The sequence below is a fragment of the Oxyura jamaicensis genome, chromosome 1 (assembly GCF_011077185.1).
Source record: "Oxyura jamaicensis isolate SHBP4307 breed ruddy duck chromosome 1, BPBGC_Ojam_1.0, whole genome shotgun sequence".
Classification (NCBI taxonomy): domain Eukaryota; kingdom Metazoa; phylum Chordata; class Aves; order Anseriformes; family Anatidae; genus Oxyura; species Oxyura jamaicensis.
In genome coordinates this window covers 81,117,350-81,139,708 of record NC_048893.1, presented here as the reverse complement: position 1 = coordinate 81,139,708, position 22,359 = coordinate 81,117,350, and the positions used below count along the sequence as shown (strand labels likewise).

General features: G+C 48.8%; 1 protein-coding gene across 1 annotated transcript; it reads right to left on the bottom strand.

Annotated features, from left to right (window-relative positions):
- Positions 1–68: 68 nt before the first annotated feature.
- On the bottom strand, positions 69–14,269 carry ACRBP (acrosin binding protein). The gene is made up of 9 exons (XM_035315505.1): positions 13,822–14,269; positions 9,626–9,720; positions 9,377–9,485; positions 8,412–8,817; positions 2,082–2,214; positions 1,701–1,880; positions 1,435–1,593; positions 1,276–1,362; positions 69–685 (listed from the first exon to the last, which is right to left on the bottom strand). Exons 1-9 carry the CDS (start codon positions 14,267–14,269, stop codon positions 572–574), a joined length of 1,731 nt encoding a protein of 576 aa, XP_035171396.1. The 3' UTR covers positions 69–571.
- Positions 14,270–22,359: the final 8,090 nt, after the last annotated feature.

The window sequence follows — 22,359 nt, the reverse complement described above, 5'->3', positions numbered from 1 at the left end:
ATCACGCGGGCCACGTGGGCAGTGGTGAGCAAGAAACACCAGCGAGCCATGCAGAGGGAAGTGGGGAGTCAGCTTAGTTGTGAGAGGGGTCACCAGGGGTCTGACAGAGTGGCAGCAGCAGAGAGAAGGACACAAGTTTGGTTTGTGGTCTCTTTATAAAATAAGACTCAGCCTTGGGAGCGTTACTGATTCGTACGGGCCTGCAGGGGCAGCAAGGCCAGAGGCTGATGAGGACGTCAGGCACTTGGACTGGTGGGTCTAAACCCACGTCCTGGGACCAACGTCTTCTCCAGTGCTCAGCCACTCCTTCAGCTGGAGAAAATTCTTTCAAGAAGGAGCTTGAGTAGACAGCACTGTGAAATGCTGTTGAATGTCGCTCCCATCCTGGTGTGCTGCTATCATGAATGCAGAGCAGGTGCTCAGGTGGCAAGACCTGGCCACGAGGAACTCACTGGCCAGCAAGGAGGCTCTGAAGAGCTGTCTGAATCTGTCCAGGTTCTCCACATTGCCACAGCTCCAGAGAGCCTGCTCTGGAGCCCTGTGCCTCACGTGCATCTCCCACCACTGTGCCTCATCCTTCGGTGAGGCTGAGGAACCTCTGGTGCCACCGCCTGACTTCTTCCTCTCCCTCCTCCTTACTCAGCACCTGGTAAGTCTGGTTTTTGAGGCAGCCATGGCGAACCACCTGAAAGGAGAGCCTGAGTTCATAGGGTTGGTACCGCTGCCCATCCTTCCCCTGGCAAAGGGACTCCACAAGGGATGGCATCTTTCAGCAGCCGTGGAGGTGGGACTGCCCCTCCCCATGTCACACACCCTAGAGAGGAGCTCACCAGAGGGGAGAGCCTGCTTGGGAGCACTAGGGAGGGGATGATAGCTGAACTGTTTCCCTGCAGAGTACAGGATAGTGCTCTGTCCTTCTCTGGGGCTTCTGGGTTTTGTTACTAGCTAGGAAGCACACAGTATGTGGGGGAGACGCTCCTCTGTGAGAAGCAATACAAGAACATCCTGATGGATGGGAGGCTCCCCGTGGCTTCCTCTGTTTGTGAAGACATCTCTTACTACCTCTGCAAAAATCCCCCTGCTTCAATTATGTGCCAGCAGACCTTCTGTGTTGGGGGTCAGTATTTTTGACCCCCGCCCCCCCCTCCCCAGACACAACCAATTCTGTCCTGTTGGAAGGAAAAGCACTTGGCCAGTGAGCTCTGCAGGCACTTGGAGATGGCTGGAGCATGTGGGGCCTTGGAGGAGAAGGCAAGGTCACAGGCTGCTTCTCACCCTCTGGTTGTAGAGACTGTGCTGCAGACACTGGTGGCTCTTGAAGGCGCAGTAACTGGGGTGCTGGACTCCACCCGAGTCGCAGATCTGGGGAGATGGGAATGAAAGCCAGGGGTGGGAGAGGAGAAGGAGAGATGGGAGCACCCACCCAACACCCACCTGGCTTGGGGTGTCCCCGGCTCGGAAGGCGGCGTACTCTGCCTGCAGCCAGAGCATCACACGAGGGTCGTTGCAGCCCTGGGTGGCTATCTGGCTGCACCAGTACTCGGCGCGCAGCCCTCGGGAGAACGGCATGCCATAGGCCTCTGGGAAGCCGGTCTGCAAAGGGGTGGGATGAAGAGAGCTGTGCTTCTTCCTCCCTGTCCCCACCACCCAGAGCAAGCTCCCTTCACACAGGCCAGCTGCAGAGGCAGGGTGCTCAGTACCTTGTTGCCTGTAGCCTGGTGCTGGGCTGAGATCTGGGGGTTGATGTAGGTGATGAAGTTGCCTTTCCCGCAGTGAACGCGCCTCAGATTGCTGAAGCTCTGGCATTGCTCCCTCTTCAGTGAGCAGAAGGCACAGTAAGGGCACAGGTCCATGTGCCGCCGCCCAAGGCTGTCGCACACCTAGGGTGGGTGCAACGGGAAGGTCAGGGAGAAAGGAGACAGGGGAGCTCCCATAGCCCTGCTTGGGTCTTGGCTACCCAGTCACCCAACTCAGCTGCTCCCCAGAGGTGGCACCTGTAATGGCAATGCTGATGAGCATTGTCAGTACTACAAGGAGTTCTGCACACAGCGGGGGTCAAAGATAGACTTAAGCATCCTTACCGAATCTCCAAAGCCGAGGATTTTTTCTTCCACCTCTTTCCAGGCCTGGGTCACAACTGATGAAACACAGATTCCCTCCAGCATTGCATAGCACAGGATCATCACTGCTTCCTTCTTCTTCAGGGCTAAAAGGCTGGCAAAGAAAGGGATGGAGGAAGTCAGTTCTCTTCCCTTGTCATGAACTGAAGAGATAGACCCTTAGATAAAAACAGAAGGGGTGTGGGGGGGAGGAGGAGGTACAGTGGAGGAGGGCAACCCCAAAGGCAAAATGAAAAACAAAACCCTTCCTGAAGAAGCCTGGGACTCCTGGCCAAACTGCACAGAGGCGTGGGGATGTCAGCAGGGCCTGCATGTGCCTGTGTAACATGTAGGATGTGTATGCATTCACGAACATGTGAGAGGCACTGGACAGGCACAGGTTCAGGAACATTTCCAGGACCACTGAAGCAGCTGCTGTGTAGTTCTGTCTGTCCAACTGCACAGCAAAGGGATCTTTGTTAGAGCCTGCTGAGTGCTGATCACAGGGCAGCCCCACTGGGGTCTGAAATGTACAAATTATTAAGCCTCTCTCCTGCTTGAGCCAATATTTTTGATGGAAAGGGGAATAAACTGGTAATGATAGTGAATTAAATTTTCATTCAAATTGATATGGGAAGCCAAAGGTAGAAAAAGTAAGGACAGTATAAGGACAGATAATGACAATAAGAATGTTTTCCATCTTAGGAACAGCAGACATCATAGACTGGTATTAGGCAGGGATCATGTGAATTATCAGCGATGAAGCAGAAGAGGTAAAAACACTCATTAAATATTTCTCTTCTGTGTCTGGAAACAAATCCAGTGATAAATAGATAAATACATTTTTTATACGGCAGAAAGTAAGAAGACAAAAGCAGCGACTGATAATACAAAATGTTCTTAAAATCCATGGATGGGCTAACCTGTATGGAGGATTTGACAAAGATATCCCAAATTTCAGTTAGGAGAGGGGCTACAGCTCAGCCATGGGATACTGCTTTTTCTTCAGGGATCCCCAGGCATAGCTTCATGGCCCCTGCTGGGCATCAGAAGAATTTGCCAGATCTGAAGGCCAAAAGAGATCAATCTCCCTGCAATTAAGCAATTACATTCTGTGAGAAGAAATAATGCTGTAAGGAGCAACTGGTGTCCACAGATCCATGCACAGTGGAGCAGCTTGTAGTGTATGTGCTGTAAGATGTGAATGCCAGGCATTTGCACTGGGTTTCTGGGTGCTCTTGTGAGTATGTGTGAGCATTAGGACTTGGGAAGAAGTTTTGTGCACCTGCATAAGAGGACACGTGCACTGGATATGTGTGCAGGTGAACATGAGCTTTTGCCTTGTTTGCTCTGTACACACATAACAGGAATTGTGTTCAGTCCACCACACATGCATACAAGAGCAAGAGCTCAGCCGGCTGCATGAGGTCAAGCCCTAAGAGATCCCTAGGCCCTGCCACACACTGCAGGTGACAGAGCTCACAGCACCCATTCTGCACTTGCAGCAGGTCAGAAGCAAGTGATTCTGTGCCCAAACAGCTCACACTAAGCAGCAGCAAACGAGCATGTCAGGATCTCTGAAGGCAGCACTCTCATTTAGGTACAAGAGAACCTGGAAAATCTTGGTGTCTCCATGCTATTTTTTTTAAAAAAAGAGACATTATGGTCAAACCTGTCTTATCACAGTGCTGCAGATGCTGCTTGAGCCTGCCTCGAGACAAGAGAAGATGCTGTTTCAACACACATTGCTGTGCTGCACCCTGGACAGGCTGCAAATGGTATTCCGAGGAAATAGACACATGAACAAATTGCAGCGGCGCCAACCCACCACACATCAACAACATCCACTGGAAAAATGAGGGCAGCTCAAAACCTAGAAATCTATGCATTGCAAGCCTGTGCATATATTACTGCAATGCACCACACTGTGAACAACCTGGTCATATGTTTGTGGAGGGAAGATCTGAGCTCAGAAAAGACAAAAGAATGCAAATTGAGGGCAGCAATGACAGACACAGCTGGAAAGAATGAAAATGTGCCAGTGAAAAAAAGGGAAAAAAAGCCTGCTCGTCCTGGAGAGGGCACTTCCAGAACCTGCAAGACCCTTATGTCTACTCCTGCATCCCATGACTCCATATGATTATTTTTTTTTTGGTTCTTCTGTAAACACTCACAGGAAAGCTTTTGAAATTTTAGCAAAAAGCACCTCTGGTCTGTGCTGATCCCACATGAAAATCCTGTCTGTGGATGTTTAATAAAACACTCTCGGCGTTTTACTGTGACTGGATGCTGGTCTTCACTAGAAGAGGAAGCAGGCACAGCCTGCAGGCACACCTAGCACTTCTCCTCCATAGAGAATTGCTCTTTGAGTGGGACTTACCTAACACTTACAGTTTCTCTCTTTCAAGCAGCTGCTGCAGAGCAGCCCATGAGATCTAGGTTTCTTTGTCTGCTGTGCTGATAAACCCGTGACAGCTGAAGGGAGTCCCTGCCAGCACTCTGAAGCATGACTGCTCATTCACAGTTGGATCTTGGCCTTCAAAAACTGGTAAATTAGCTGGGTCATCTTGGTGGGACTCACAGATTTTATTAATGACCTGACATTATTCTCCAAAAACTACCTGAAACAATTTACTCACAAATATATCATCATTGCCTCTTGTTCCACTACCCACTTGTTTTGCCAGTGGCAGATTTTGATTTTATTGCTTCTTCATCAAACCAGGATGATCAAGCCATTAAAGTCAGAGGCATATTAACAGTCATTAAACATGGTATGAATAGCTCTGGTGTTTTCCTCAACAAGGCAGAAAAGCTGTCCAGCTTGCTATACTTTTTTTTTTTTTTTTTAAAAAAAAAAAGAAAATAGCAAATAATTAACAACCTAGAGCTTAAAATGTGGCTGCTACTAAATGGGCTTAATGGCCTTTGTTAACTCCTGCACATGCACTAGACCAACAGGTGCTGCCCAAACAAGATGCAAGTAGAGGACTGCAAGGAAAAAGGGCAGTAAAAGGGAACTCAGCTCCAGCCTCTTCTAAGAAGAGTGCTTCCATAAGTAGCTCATAAGCAGCAATAAAACATCTGCTGAATGCTGATGACCTACTTGGTTCAGAACAGAGTCTGTTCTGAGTCTGATCTATTCACCCAGGTCAGAAAGCCTCTCACTCCTAAGCGCTGCCCGCTGACACTTTGCTGCTGGCCATGTTTGCAGAAGCACACAAATTGTGTCCGTACCATCCGCTCACCCATCCAGGAAATTGAGTCGTGCCATCTGCCTGAGGTTACCAAGAAATTCTGCTGCTCTCTGTTTCACATCCATTTCCTGCTCTATCTCTGTTCTACATCTCCGCTGAGAGGCTTTCTGGCCGCAACGGCTGCACGTTTATGCGTTGGTTTACTAGCACCAGGTGGGCGAGGTAACTACATCACCCCCAAGTGACAGCTAGCCCCTGACAGCAGCTTAGAAATAACAGGGGAATGGTTCCCATCCCGCACCACCAGACCCAGGGACAGGTCCTGGGCTTCTCCCTCGCTTGCCAGCACCCACAGTCCGTGATGCCGAGGCTCTGGGTGCACCCAGGGCCCCCGCTGGTTTCCTGGCACCACAGCTGGCAACGTGGTGCTCAGAGATGTCCCCTGCTGCTACCTCTCTCTCTAAAAAAATAGATTTGAGAAGACTCTGCCATCCGAGATCAGTAATTCCTCAATGGCTAAAAGAGAAATCTTTGGACGAAAGCCCATGCTGTTTTAGCAACTCAAGACATGGCGTGACGCATACACAGCCTACTTTACTTCAGCGGCATCTCTGAAGAGGGCTGGTTGACAACATCCACTTCTCCCTCAACATAATGACAAGGATTTGGGCCATTAACTTTCGGCTGCTGAACCTCCCTGATATTAGCAGGCTGCGTGAGGCAAGGAGAAAAGACGATAAGGAGCAAACAGCAGCTTTCCAGCACTTTATGACTTCTGACTTGTGTGGGTGGCTGTAGGAAACTAAAACCACTAAGGGAAAAGCCGATGTTAACAGCCTCAGACAGAAAAGTAGATTATTTTTTTTTAAAGCATACTCATACAATACATTATATGGTTATAATGTCATAATGTTGTGAAGCCAAAAGGTCTTTGTTGATGTTCTGTGTCACCTGGAGCAATATCTTCCAGCCCATTCAGAACAGAGAAGGGTGTTTAAAAGTACATACTAAGAATAAATCTTTTTGAATTGGTGACTATAGAAAACATCTCTCTAATTTTTAGTGAGCTGGCTAAGGGCCACCTGACATCACCTTTGACAAAGTCCCAGCGATGCCTTGGCAGCCTGCAGGTGGCCCAGATGCCAAGAAGACAAGACCAGCTGGTAACTGGGTGCAGGAGTCACTGGAAGAATGGGACATTACACCTGGCCAAGAGATGGCGGGTGCAGACTGTGGGAAAATTTGTATTCTTTAAGCAATTGCACTTTGGGGTAAAATTTTGACATTACATTGCCTGAAGTTCCTGTTGCAAATACTAGCCACTGCAAAAGCCCAGCCAGGTCCTTATTAAATAGGGGACTCTGGTTTCCAGGACCTGAGGTCTCCAAGTGCTGGCAGGGCAGCCAGTTTCATCGTTTGCCTGGATCCTTTGTACCATGAGACCTAACTCCTCTTCAAAGTAAGCCACACAGAGTGATGATATGGAAACAATTAATGGGCCCTGGACTTACCAAACAACCAAATTTTCAACAACAACAAAGGAAATAAAATAAATAAATAAATGGAGAAGGAGACACGTATTTTCCCCCACAATGAATCACTGCTAGCAGGACTACCACAAAAGTGTGCTGCGAGTTTTTCACCTTGCTATTTTGATATAATTGCAGTTTCTCTCTCTCGCTAGAGGTCACAGCTAGCTTCACCAAACACCACAGAGCAGCTGCCACAAGCGGGGCCGAGCAAGGCGGGGTGGACATCCTGCTGGACATATGACTACAGAAGACTTGCAGCCCTGGCCTCACTGCCCCTGTCACAATTGTGTGCACCCGATGTTAAACCAGACGCTGAACCCGTGCAGCACCCATGCGTGCTGACCAGTCCCACCCGTCACTATCACTCTGGCTGGAGTGGAAATGCCTCAGAGCATTTTGCCCCTGTTTTAGGTCATGTGCTGAAGTCCCCTTGCGAGCAGGCGGGATGTGGTGAGCAGTAAAGCCGACAGGCGTAGCCCAGCTCGCTTCTTTATCTCACTTGAATTTAAGCTTTGCTTAGCGTGATTGATGGGGCTCGGCTGTCAGGCTGCAGACACAGTCAGCATTAGTGCCTTGAGGAACTCTGCAGCAGAACAACGAGTGTCATCTGTAATCACAGCCGTCCCCCGGTAATCCCAATATAAGTAAATCAGAGCAAGGCTCAATTTTGGAGGCAGGGAAGATGAACATATCTTCAATGAAACATAACTTTGCCTTGGCGTACATACACCAGGAAATATTTTCTGGGCAGTAAAAGCCTACAATATTAGGAAGGAGGATGACATAAGTTGCAGCCTTGTAAGAGAACAATTATAGTTTCAGCAATATGATGCAATTTATTTTCACACGTGGAAACGGGATCTGAGGCTCAACTGTAGAAGCATGCAGTGCTTTCAGTAGAAACCACGTGTGCAATCATGCAGACTGATGCACTTACAGGATTATCACTGGCCCACAATGAAGTGAAACCAAAATTACTTATCTATGAAAATCACATTCAGACAGCACATTTATGACTTTGGTAAGCAAAGTAATCTTTGCATTACAGTCAGAGGAAGTGGTCCTCTGCCACAAATATGAAAGGTTTAAAATAGGAGTAGCAATGGTCCTGCCAAGCCAGCCTGGTCTGTGCTCCCAGCTCTGTTTCCTGGTTTTTAGTTCTTTCTTGGGCTGCTTTAGTTCTGTCTGGGTGAGGACAGAGCACGACTCAGGGCTCTCCTCAGGCCAGGCTCTTTCAGGAAACACCTGCTATGTGTTGCATGGAGATGAGCACAGGCAGACGGTGGTGTAGACCAGCGTCCCAAAGACCTGCGACCAAAGCTCTGTCTGCAGGTCGCTCAGACTCCCGGCAGATGTGAGCTGGGGGCAGATGGGTGCAGGGGGGATTACACGGCGCAGCTGGCTGCAGGATGGGGATGTATCATGGGACACGTGCATAGGATAAAGCCCTGACTGAATCTCAGGCACGGTCAGAAGGCACTTTACTCACATCACCAGGCCAGGAACATTTCCATTTGAGGACTGCATGCGCGGCATACAACAACCAGTGCCCCACCGGGTGGGGAGCTGGGTCTCCCCCTCACCTGCCATGGGGGGCCTCCTCCTGCACCCCCTCCTCAGCATCGCTGGGCACGCTCCTCGGGTCTGACACGGTGTCGGGCTCTGGTGTAGAGTCCTCCATGCCCGCCGAGGTCTCCAAGGTGAGGGCCAAGCTGATGAGCTGCCGGACGCTGTGCTGCAGGCGGCGCTCCCAGGCTTGCTCTGCCTGGCTGTGGGATGGTGAGGGGGCCGGGGGCACCGGGGCCGGCAGGGTTGGTGGGGGCTCCAGCAGCCCCCTGTCCCTCGAGGGTCTCGGCACCACTGGCAGGGCTAGGGGGAGCTTCCTCGCCAAGGGTTTCTGGCTTGACAACGCGTAGGAGTACTTCAGGAGCGTGTCGACGTTGGAGTGCAGATGGATGTCAGTGGGCAAAAGAGAGTCCTGCTCAGGTGCTGGGGAGAGAACAGGACAGGAGGGATGGGGACCAAAGCTGGCCTCCATGTCAGGTCTTCGGGAGGCGGAGGGAAGCTTTCTGGAGCCAGACAGAAAGCTGCCTCCCTATAGCTGTGACCAGTCAGCACACGTCTCCTTCTGCTGTACTTATGCATACAGATGTGGGAATGGGAAGGTTTCTGCCGGTCCTGAGATTCCTTCACAGAATCACAGAAGGGTTGAGGCTGGCAGGGACCTCTGGAGGCCATCTGGCCCAACCCCCTGCTCAAGCAGGGACACCCAGAGCAGGTTGCCCAGGACCATGTCCAAGAGGCTTTTGAAGATCCCCAAGGGGGGAAGCTCCACAACCTCTCTGGGCAACCTGTGCCAGGGCTCCATCACCTGCACAGAAGAGGGGATTCCCTCAGCAATGTGCTGGCGTGCTCCCACCTGTGTGTCCACCAGTCCCACAGCATACCATGGACCCAGACCTCATACCAAGATTTTCTACAGAGAAGATTAGCTGTGGACAGTCAGCAGGCAAGCAGAGGCACCCAGAGCATCTCAGTACAGCCATACCTCCATCTGTAGGGGAGCTTTCATCCTTCTCCTGGAAGCCCACAGCATGAAGTCTCTCTGCTGGATGAAGAAGGCCTTTTGATGGAGAGAAACTCGGACATGGGATTTGCTGAGTGGAGAGAAAAACAAGAGTACTACTGTGTCCTCCTCCTTCCCTTCTCACCCCAGCCTGGGCTCCTTCTCCTAAAGTTGGCACCTTCCTTCTCCCAGGAGATGCTTGTACCTCCCAACCCCAGCCCCGTTCCTCACCTTGATGTAGAATTTGCGCTTGGAGCAGCGGTACTGGGCAAACTGGCAGAAGGTCTGGAACCACCGTGCCTCCGGGAAGGCAGAGCAGACAGGTCCTAGGGAAGGGTGAGAGACAGGGGAGGTGGGGGCAGTGCTAGGGATACGTCCCTTGGCCTGAGTGCGAACACTGGCACTGCTCAGATGCTTATTTTCAGAGCATGCTTGTGGTTGAACGGGGAGTCAGAGGTTTCTGCCCCCATGTGGAGATCACAGCGTTGTGCTCTTAAAACTCCCAACATTTCATGTCACGTATTTCCCTATACACCAGTTCATCCATCTGCCCTTTTTCACATGGTATCTTCCTTTTTTATATAAATCCATACCTCTAATTTCTAGGACCTGTTAAGGATTCTGTTATTATTCCCAAATCTCAGAATGGCTGAGGTTAGATGGGACCTCTGGAGGTGATCTGGTCCAAATCCCTGCTGAAGCAGGGCTACCTAGAGCATAGGCCTTAAAGGCTTAAAAGAAAAAAGGCAAGTAGTGGTGTGATGAGCTAAATGATGACCGGATCAAGCCTGTGTCTTGAAGGGTAACGCTGACATTACTGGGTCAAAAGCTGCAGTTCTTCCTCCAGTGACTGTAGGATAGCCGAGGTCATGCCAGAGAGCTGAAAACCCTGTGAGATTTTGGGAAGGGGGTAATTTTTTTGTTCCCTGCAAGATTGCTCTGCTCATCAGAAGAGCCTCAGGCTCTGTGTGCTTGCCGTTTTGGTCCATCTTCTGCCTCCAGACCTGCCCCACAAGCTCCTCCAGCCATCCTGCCCACTCCCTGCAGCTGGCTGTGAGCCCACAAAGAGTGGAGGAGCTGCTCATGACCCCCCTGGCTCCTCTGGATCCCAGAAGAAACCTCCATAGTCCCATCAAAGCACTATGCCCATAGCCCAGCTACATGCAAGCAGGTGGAGAAAACTTTAGAGAGAAGAACATCTCTTCAGCATCCCTCAGAAAACAACGTGATGACCACAGGACTGTCTCCTGAAGGCCTGCCAGTGATGGTCAGGTGCAGGTGGAGATGGAGACGTTTAGCAGTGAAATTACACCACTCTTGGCTTTTCTATCCGTTTGCATCTTGTTCATAATATGAACACTCGTACATCTTTTGTTCATAATGAGAATGCCTATTTTTCAGTCCATCATTATTCAGCTCTATAGGCAGCTGGAATTAAATCAGACAAAGGCACTCCAACAAGGGCCCATGCACAGTAGGCTCATGGCAGCCAAAATGTGCAGGTGTAATTGTGTCTCCTGTACTTCTGCATGCAGGAGAAGCACGTGGCAGCATCTCACCTTGTGCTCAAAGCCAGCTACAGCAGGCTGCACGATCAGGTGCTCTCTCTCCTCCCCCTATTTGTTGCCAAGGATGTAGTCATTGGCATATCACATTGCCCTTGAAACCAAATTTCTAGGCATTAATTGCGCAGAGACCAGAGCATCCCGTGTTGTTTTGTTTTTAGCTTAGAGTTGAATTTGGTTGTTAATTTTGGCATAAGCAATGGACAGGACGAGAGCTACAAACATGAAAACAGTCTGAAATCAGGGAATACAGACCTTTTGCACCAAGTAAGGGCAGATACAGACAACACAATGAGCAAGACAGCGGTCTTCAAAGGGTGTGAGAAACACGTAATACATGAAAGGCAGAAAACACCAGTGTTAAGGGCACTTTGGGCTGATTGCTTGAGAAGTGGCCCTATGCCACACAATAAGCAGGAGGCCTTAACCCTGCCTAAATCATACCTCTCCCTTTGTGCCAAGCATACAGATTCACTAGCAAGAGCAGAATTTCAGCCATCTACCAGAAAAATGCCCAACGTGATGGGAACAAGCCTGACAGTCCCCCTGTCCTTTGCCCTTTCTTTGAATCCTCTCACCTTCCTGCCAAGAGGAGCCCATCCAGTATTATATGTTTAATTTAATCCATGAGATCTTTTGCTTCTTTCCTGTGCTCTTCCTGCCTGTTTGCTTGTTGCAAACAGCTACAACTCCTCTTGGATGTCAGGAGGCCACCTCTCTGGGCTTTGTGGCCAAGTCCATGTGCTCCCAGCACTGGGGGCTTCCAAGGAACAAGAACAATTAATTAACAATTTCACCTTCACTGAAAGGTGGAGCCAGCCAAGACGTTTTCATACACTCATTAGGGAAACATCCTGACTCGGTTCTTCCATGGCAAAGAACATCGAATAGTTGTGTGTGCACTTTCCCTGTTTAAAATACAACATAACTGCTTTCCTGGGCACCACACATGTGAAGCAGGATTAATGCTTGTGAATATTTGGAGGTAGAAAGCACTGCCAGTTACCTGTGAGGGCAGGACAGACAAAACGTGAGGGCACTTGCCCTGCCAGGTTAACCCCTAGGCCCCTGAAGCACGTCCCTACAGTACTGAGGATGCCTGGGACTATGCAGGTCCCAGCGGGCAGCAGCTAAGCTGCTCGTGTGGCCTCAGCAGTGAGTCCCTGCTGGGAGGGAGATGAAGGAGGCTCCAGAGGGAGACAGGGAGGGAACAAAGAGGTTGGTCTACAGCACTGTGGTTGGCCTGCCATGCAGGTGCTGGGGGGAGAGGGGCCCAGAGCAGCAGCGGGAATATCTCCAAGCACTGCCATGCCAACCATGGTGTCCCAGAGGTCCACAGTGACAGGGTGACAGACATTGCCTGGAGAAGAACCAGCAGCAGCCTTGTGGCACCCAGAGCCCTGGCATCGCAGACTGCAGGTGCCAGCAGGTGAGGGAGCAGCCCAGGACCTGTCCTGGGTCTGGCAATGCGGGATGGGAGCCATTCCCCTGACACAGCTGCAGAGGCAGGCAAGAAATAGTTGCCCTCAAGCTGCAGTCCAAATAAGCACAGACAGTTGGCTGATCATTCAGTTCATTGACGTTCATAGCTAAATATAAAGACATATTTTTAATGAGAAAATTGTTCCTATTTTTTTTTTCTCTCTGAAGAAAAATACAACAGAAGTAGTCCCAAGTTTTTCAGCTGCACAGATATAATTATGCCACTTAAATTCACTGATGCAGGGGTTCAGGGAAAGGATGATTGCAGAGATTTAAAGGGTGCTGTTGCTATGGCGCTTTCTGAACTGGGATGTTTCTCGTCTACTGAAATGTTAAACACTTGAAAAAGCAGCTTATCAGCTCACGGTTTCTTAAGGGCCTATGAGAACCCATGAATCAAGCTTCTGCATTAAACCCTAGATCTAGCTGGAAAGAGCCGTTCAATTCATAAGATGAACTGTTAGGAAGAGCCAACGAGCTTCAGTATGCTTCAGAACGACGCGGTGGCTGTTACTTTATTTTTTTCCCTGCCTCCCCAGCACACACAGTTCAATGGAGGTGTGGAGGAGCTGAAGAGCTGAGTGAAGGGCCATCGGTGTGGCCAGAGCTTCAGGCTGTTACCTGTGAACAGATGCTGGGGAAGCTGCACTTGTTCAGTCAGGTGGAAGGCCCTAGTTTACAAACAGGTAAGAGTAGCCTCACGTTCATAGGTCTTAGTCCTCCTGGGAGACTTCAGCCACCTCAAAAACTGCTGGAGGGACAACACAGCAGGGCATAAGCTTTTCAGGAGGTTCCTGGATTGCACTGACGATAGCTTCCTCCTCCAGGTCACAGAGGACTCAAGGAGGAGGGATGATCTGCTGGACCTCATACCCAGCAATAATGAGGGGTCTCTTAAAAGATCTGCCTTGAAGAGTCCCATAGGATCAGGCTCCAGACGAGGGGCCCAAGAAAGCTGGTTAATATTTAAGAATCACCTCCTCAAGCTTAAGAGTGGTGCATTCTGATGAATAGAAGTCAGGCAAAAAACAAGCACTAGAAGGTCTGTGTGGATGGACAGAGAGCTCCTTGCCAAACCCAAACACAAAAAGAAAGCACACAGAGGGTGGAATTAAAGGTGGTAGCCTCGGAGAAGCACTGGAAGTTGTGACCAGAGAGGCAATGAAACCACCCTTGGAGATTTCCAAAATTTATCTGCACAAAGCAACAGTGATCTAGCGCTGGCACTGTCCTGCTCTGAGCTTGAATTTGGACTACACACCCACCAAAGGGCCCATTCCACCACTGTTCCTGCAATCTGGTGGTGTCTTGGCAGCTGGTGACAGCTGGGGTGGCATCTGCCACTGCCTCTGGAGGTGGGGTGAGCCCACACCACCCTACCTTCAGGGACGTGGCCGTGGTTCTCCTGCTGGTCCAGCCACAGGACGGCGGGGTTGAGGCAGCCGTGTACCTGCCGCATGTGGCAGGATGCTTGGGCCTTCCAGGGTGGGAGCAGGCTGGAGAAGAAGAGCTGGTATTCACTGTCAGACAGGGGCCTGCCTGCGGGAGGCACGGGTGGTGAGGCGGCAGACGTCAGCCAGATCAGCAGCCCTGGGGAGACAGCAGGGACTTGTCTGCCTGGTGCCCCTGGAGGTGCCCATGGTGCAGCTTCTGCTGCCCACCCCTCCCAGATGCCCCCTTCACCACGAGCAGCCCTGTCCAGCACACCAAGGACCGTTGTCAGGACTGGCAGGCAGTTCAGGTCCAGCAGGGTGGTGCTGTGAGAGCTACAGGGCAGGAGGAGGCGTGAGATAGAGGGGGACTTCCAAGGTCCCCCCAGCCCAGGCATGGTGTCCCAAGGCTCTGCTGTGACCCCCTGGGAGGCTGGGCAGTAGCTGGGGGGGCGTCACTTACCCATCAAGGAGGGCAACCTCAGCATTTCTGCCCCTTGCCTCAGCAGCCCTGTCCTGCTGACCCCTCTGCTTGGTGTCCTTGGCAGCAGCGGAATGAGAAGGGGGTGGTGTCACAGCTGGGACACGGGGGGCGGGGGGGCCAGGGGACACGAGCCCCCAGGTACCAGGGGTGGGAAGGGCTGGTGGGCGCTGGGATGAGTAGTGCAGGTGACCTGAGAAACAGGCTTGTGACGTGGGGGTGTGAAGGGGCTTTGGCACAGCCACACCACTAGAGATGAAGGAGCTAGGCAGAGAGCAGCTGTCCGGGGACGTGGTGACAAGGCAAGCACAAGGAGCAATCCAGGAGCCTGGGCTGAGAGCTGCCAGCATAGCAGACAGTGTCGGACAGCCCACAGGAGGTGTAAGCGTAGCAGGAGGCTCCTGAAGAAGTTCTTCCTAGCGCAGACCCCAGGAGATTCAAGCCGCTCTGCTCTGCAGAGAGCACGGCGGGTGCACCAGCTGCAAGTGCAGGGCATCACCTGGCAGCGACCCGAGCAGCCATGCAGGCCGACAGGGTGGAAGCTCAGATCACTGCAGCCATGCATTGCAAAGGCATCTGCCAACTGCACGTAGCTCTGCGCTTCCTTACAGGAGACAAGATGTCATTTGCTCCAGGAGCAGGAAGGCAGCGGTTCCAAAAAGCCAACCATTTAACAATAGCATTGAATTTTAGGGTGTTTTCACAGCTTCTTACAAACACAGAGACAACTTTTCAGCTATCTCTTGCCACTCTTTAAAGCAGGTGACACTGCTGCAGCTCACAAGTTTTATCTGATTCCTCATCTCCTGTTGCTGAGCTTGAGATGCATTGCTTATTAGCTGATTTTAGACAACCCTAACGCCTTCAGCTCCCCAGTTCTGTTAATCACCTCTGCTCCCCGGTGACAGAGGAGCCCAGGCTGAGTTCTGTCATCACTGAGCAGCTTGACAGAGGAATGTAGTGCTGACCTCCGGGGCTGATATAAATTGATGACCTAGGGAAGCACACCGATGTGGCATGACACACAGTGTTATCACAAGGGCTCCTGTTCAGATTTTATGGCATATAGAAACAGGAAACATGATTGAGTGGACTGGAGTCTCTGAACATACACCGAGAGCTCAACTATGAGGCAGAAGATGAAGGAGCTGACAAGGAGATCAGCCGTGGTTGATGTTCTGGTAGCTATGGTGTTAAGATGGTGTTTAGTGATGTGAGGACAGGTTGCCTGCTTTGTACTTCCCACATACTTGAAGAGGCTTGTTCAGGCCCAGAGCCCAGCTTACCTTTATGGACTACCCTGGATTTGGTTCAGGTTGCCAAAAACCCATCAGGAAGCACGTATGGTCCACAAGTGCATGGAGAAGACAGACTGCAGTGTGTACCCAGCAGGGTTGAGAGACGGTGAGTGCAGGGGAAACTGCTCTGCCGTTCAGCTGTGCTCGTGCCAAGTGGCTACGGGATGCTTGTGTTGTAAGTTCTGCAAAGAATAATTTATCCTTGGGGCAAGGATGAGGATAGCAGAAACAAGAGTTCGAACAGGAGTCATCAATGCAGCACGCTGGGGTGCTGGTGGTAGTGTCTATTCCTTAGGGAATGACAGTGGTCTGTGAGGTGAAGCACAAGAGTGATATTAATTCCATTGTTTCCTGATACCTGAGAGTTAAATTGGCACCTCTAAGGCTGCACCACTACAAGCTGTATCGTTTATGCACTGAAGCAGATCTGTGACCTTATTTTCAGGGCCACCACAAGCCCAGGCTCCCAGCAGACCATGTTCCTGCACTAGTCTGAGCTCAGCGAGCTTGTGTGTACTGATGTAACCCCCGGGCCTACAGCACACCTTACTGCTGCAGTAGGTAAATACAGCAGCAGGATAGCAGCACGCTGCTGCTACAAGGAAAGGAGATGCATCTTCCGTGTAGCTACCTGATTGCTGTGCCCACAAACACCACTAACAGCAGCAATGTCTGAAAACCCCTTGAAAACCCCAGGGCTGTAGCTCACAAGCCCTTCCTCTGCTGCGAGGGGAATATTGCCCCTTCCTTCACGGGGCTGATGGCCACGTTTGTTAGACTGTGTCAGCTATGTGAGTTGAACTGAGGGGTGGGGGCTGGAGTAGGGGAGAGGATGTCCCGTCAGCTCAGGGAACTCAGAAAGATGGAGGTTACAGAGATCAGGCAGGAATTACAGAATCAGTGCCTTGCCCAGTAGCCCTGTGCTGAACACATCCTCCTGGTAGCTACGGCCCTGTGGGAAGGGATGCGGGTACCATCTCACTCCGAGCAGGGCTGGCATCTCCATCTCCAAAGGCAAAAGCATTAGACAGTGCGATGAATTAAACAAAAATGATATGAATTGATAGCTTTAATAACAGGTTACCCAATCTTCATTCTGAGTTGCACTTCATTTTTGTAGGTTTACTGTCACTGACTGAGAGCTATTCGAACGTGCTGATAAATATAGCCTTTACATTAAGATTAGCACTCTTTTTAACTTGGTGGATATGTTAATCTATTCACATTTATACAGGCACTGTACAGTTATAATGTGCATTAATCCAGAAACCTAATTTACATTTTATTTTGTTAGGAAATAATGAATGAAGCTTTTTTTTTTTTTTTTTAAACTTGTCATTTAGAAAATGGAATATTTAATTGATTGCAAAAAAAACAGTATTTAAAAATGGTTTCATGAATTAATAACACAACCTAAAATGGAGTGGGCTCATACAAGAATGCTTGAATGTACTGCTCTAGTCTTTTTAGGCAGGCTTGTTTAGGGCAGGAACAACCTGACCAGAGTTAGCCCTAGCGCAAGCAGGGGGCTGAGCTCCAGAGGCCCCTTCCCACCTAAATCTCTCTGTGGCAAATAATTAGAATCCTCCAGGCTTTAACAACAAGGAAATCTCATCTCACTTTTTATTTTATTTTATTTTATTTTATTTTATTTTATTTTATTTTATTTTATTTTATTTTTATTTTATTTTATTTTATTTTATTTTATTTTATTTTATTTTCTGAATGCTTGTCATTGACGTGTGAAAAATAATTCCAACCTTTTTTTCCTCCCAGCTTGGTTTTCAGCTTTGAATGAGTTATCCCTTCAGTGGCAATGACCCAATCCACTGAAATTAAACTGTACAAAAACTAAATTGTGCAAAAATTAAATCTTCAAAAAACAGCCCGAAGTAGGCAATTTACAGAACATTTCTTCAAACTAGGCTTTAGCTTAGTGTTTATCACAGGTTTGCCTGTCCTTAATGTGGGGATTTTTTTTAAACTAATGTTTTAATTTCCTTTATGCATTCGGAAGAATAAACATAAATTACCATAAATTAATCAAGATGTTGGACTATTTTTATAAATGAAATGCATTTTATTTGATAAAAACAGCTATGTGTCTCCTGATACTGTAACCACTAGGCAACAGAGTTGGAGAAACTTCCTTCAGTTGTCTTCTGAAAGAAAGCTAGCACACTTTGTTTTCTTGTGTTTAACTCTATTAATGCATTACCCAAGAAAAGTTAAGCACTTACAGTCTGCTTGCAGGTAGATATCACCTCCCCGTTGGAAGGCCACCATGGCAGGATGAAGAAACTCAGATGACCCAGCCAAATGGAGTATATATGCTCACTGCCTAGCGATAGACTCAAAAGACAGCACTTAGCACTAGCATCCTGCCCCCTCCGGTGTTATGAAGTAGGAGCACATCTCTTATTATTTCGATTTTTAACACTAACCAGGGAGACAGAAGCATACAAAAGGGCCTGCGGGACCTCAGATCTACAAGAACCAGGTGCAGTAAAGAGCTTCTTATCTCTTCTAGGCAATCCAGGCAAACAGATGACAAGGAATTACTCTGCCAGTAACACCTTGTGCAGGACATGAGTCCCAGTAATAAAAAGCTAGCATGATCACAGGGAGGGAGGCCTGGCCAGGCCCTAGAGGTCCCTTCCAACCAGCATCTCTAGAACCCTGTCCTTCTTCACACAGCAGGTCCACCTGTAGCCACAGAGCCACTTGTAAATTTGTCTTGTGGAGGTAACAGAGTCCTTTGATTTCTCAACAGTAGAAGTGATACAGGAGATTTTGGGCCTGGACTTGTTGAGGGAGAGGGAAGATCTTTCATGTAATTGTTTTATTAATCTTTGAAACACAAGATCCTCTTTCTGCTCAGGCACAGAAGTAAAAAACAGACCTTTGCACATGGTCTGTTCAAGCAAAGCCTTCTGCAAGCTCCTTAGCCAGAAACCTAAACTATTACTGACAAGATTAATGTCTTATTTGAAGCACTGCAGAGATGATATTGATGCATTGGTAGGTAACAAGGAAGCAATCTGGATCAGATGGTCATGAGTAATCACAGCCAGGTCTGGTACACTGGAATATCAGTACAGGACAAGACAAAACAAGTGTATTTGACACTAAGTTTGCACCAAAACATCCTTTTACTTCACATCAGAATTTTAATCTTGGGTGTTTGCTGTTCCCTTGTGCCCATCACCAGCACTGCTGAAAGCATTAACTACAGCACCCAATGACCTCTTTTCTGTGCTGCCCAGTGCTCTTTTCAGTGGAGCCCAGTGTCAGGAAAAGAGCAATGGGCACACACTGGAACACGGGGGTTCCCTCTGAACATCATTAAGCACTTCTTTACGCTGCAGTTGATGAAGCACTGGCACAGGTTGCCCAGACATGTTGTGGAGTCTCCCTCCTTGGAGATCTTCAGAAGCTACCTGGACGTGGTCCTGGGCAACCTGCTCTGGGTGTCCCTGCTTGAGCAGGTGGGGTGGACCAGATGGCCTCCAGAGGCCCCTGCCATGAAGCAGGACTCCAGTTCCAAGTTCAGATGATCACGTTATGTTAAACAGTCTACCAACACGCACTTGGTACACGAGCAACATGCCTCGTCCTCCTCCAGGAGAAATGAAACACCAGCATTCCTTTTCCCAGATTGCACGCTCTGGTTGCATTGTGGCCTGGGCTCGGGCACCTCAACATCTCCCACACTGTCCCTGAAACTTCACCTAGCCAAGTGAGCGTTAAAGTACCCTTCACCTCCCTCCTTTCTGTGACTTAGAAGAAAGTGCCACCGTTTCCCTGTAGATGTTGGAGGGGAGCAAACTTGCTATCTCTAACTACCACTTCCCAACAACTTCCCATGTATCTGCAGTGAGAAGCATTCTGGTCTTATTTTCAGCCTGTATAAGCAAGTTATCTCTTAGGAATACTTTTCTCCTCTGCTGCTGACTTGAGACCTCCGAACTGACCTAGCCAGCATTTTAATCGAGCCCTAAGCTCTTCAGCAACACCACCTTTCACCTGGAAACAGCCAGCTGCCACTTACTCTGGCTTGTTCTGCTATAGCACGTCTTGCTACCCAGCATAGAGCTGACCTGATTTAGGACTGACAGCAGTCCTACTTGGGAGGGGAAGCTGACCAGATGACCTCCAGGGGTCCCTTCCGATTCTATTATATACACACACACAGTTATTGTATCATACAATGTCATCCCTAATAATCTAAGCAAATACGCAATTAAGGGTGCTTAATTAAAGCTATTGCTGAGCAGTGGCAACTGTTTTAATCACTTTTGCTTGTGAGACGTGTAACTGGGGACAAAAGCCATGCCGGTCCAGCGTGACAGCTATGGCTGGAATGGCTTCTACACACCCTGCGTGTGGCAAAGCGCACACCACAGAAGAGTCCCAGGGATGAGAGATTACTGAAAACTCACTGCAAATGAGCGTACTTTGCTCGACAGTCTTACCAACCACACTTGCCCAGCTAAGCTAGGAATGATGCCCACCATTAGGACAATTGCAGCTGGAGAAGATAAACCAGTCATTTGTGTGCACAATCAATTTTTTATTAATAAATGTGCTTAAAGAGGCTGGCATGAGTCTTACCTCTTGCAGTGCAGCTTCTTGAAACTCAGATTTGACTTTACTTATTATTACCAATCACTCTAAGAGGCAATTTCACCAGTTCCACTTTAGAGGGTGGTTGCGTTGCACTGACAGTTACTCCAACAAATCTGCGAGTTACCCAGTTCTCTAAAGGAGTTTGTGATTACTTTAACATAACCATTGCAGTCGTAAACTTGTAGGTGAGATGAACTTTTGGATGCTTATTCCAGTGATTATAACAGTGCTACAGGCAACTATTAAAAGCAACTTTTTCAAAAAATCGTATCGGGTCATTTTGGCAGACTTTTTTGGTTGTTGGTTGTTTTTTGTTTTGCTACTTCTAGTCAAAACAATTCTACTTTATTGACCTGGAATTCTTGCTTGTTTTGAAGAGAAGCAAATTGCTTATTTGGTATGTCAGTATTTCGCATCTAGACTGGTATCAGCTGCTGTGAGCTGACCTGTAGCAGTCCTCCTGACGTCCTTAAAGCCCAGCACAGCACTGTCTCTTCTCTGGCATTTTAGGCTTTCCCTTGCATTCCAGAAACTGACAGAGAACAGACCACAGGTGCCTTCAGGCGGTTTTCACAGGGCTACAAATGCCATTTACTGAAGATTACTGATCAAAGTCGTTCACCCCGATGGATGCTATTTAAAATCCTCGTTACTGTTTGCCTGGGAAGTACATCATCCTAATATGACACCAGCACCAACACAGAATAAATATTTACAGAACACTTCCCCCTCCTCTCATTACAAACAATTCTGCTATCTGCAGTTGGCAATGGACACGTGCCATGTTCAATTATACCAGAAACAAAAGACATTCTAAAAAAAGCTGCTTATGTTTCTAGCCTCTTCACTTACAGGCTTTGTTTCCAATGGCTTCATTTTTGTACTTCGTAATTTCTTGCTTCTATTGATTCTATTATTTCCCCCCTTTGGTTATTAAACGTTGCACAGCTACTGTCTTCATTCCTTCTCTTCCAACACTAGTTCTTAACATCCTTTCATTTTTATCGGTCACTGTAAGCCTTTTTAAAAGACTTGGTTTTCATTCACATTTTTGTCTACATTTCCTCTTCCTGTAGGTTTGCTTTAGAGCATCCCCTCACCGGCAGCAAACGTTCCCCGAATGCTACACACCACCGGACAGAGGTGCCTTTCACCAGCAGAAGCAGGTCACAATGGCAGGACCAACGGGTCCCGTTTCCCCACCTAGCACTCCTCTCAGTTTTCTGAACCTGGCCTAGGTGTTTCCCACGTTTTGTGTTAAAAGTAAACAGGATATTCCACCTCTTTGCATCCCGGTAAACAAGAAAGCCTAGCAGGAGTGACAAACTGTAAAATAACGGGGTGGGGAAGCATCCCGTGGGTCCCGAAGAACACAATGGTAACCTTCTGCCCTGAGAACAGGTGTCTTCTGGTCTGAAGACCTGCCTTGTGTTTCTCACACTAGAGCTACCCCGAACAGAATTGTGTCTGCACGGTAAGCACGGTAAGCAGTCCCTAAGCAACAGGTCACCCTGTTGCCCAGGCTGGCATGCAATAACGCCCTGCCCACTCACTGCATTCACTTTGCACCATATGCATTTACAAAGTACTTATTATCCCTGATCAGGGGTGGCTTCATAACAAAGCCACCACTTCAAACACCTCTCTAACCCACACTTCCTACAGATCTTGCTGCTAATGTTGGCCATCACAATCCAGTGATTACTGATCCAGTGATGGCCAACATCCCACCAAAAGCATACCATTTAAAACAGTTTTTGTATCCTTTGTCACCCCTGCGCTTTGCCAAAAGCCAGTTTTCAACTTCAAACCATGCCCTTCTTTTGTTCTGTTAGTTTAGCACTCATTTGGTATCCGGATGAACCCCCGCTCAACAAATTAATCCTGCCACAGCCTCCTCACACAGACACGTAGTGGCATAGCATCTCCTGTTGATCGTGTCAGATATACGGCCAGCATCTTCCTCCTCCATATTTACAGAGGGAAGCTCCAGGATAATAATTTAAGACAATCTGGGAACTGAGATCTGGACTGTGGCAGCAGCACACCGGCCACATGAGCCAGTCTGGGTAAGAACTCA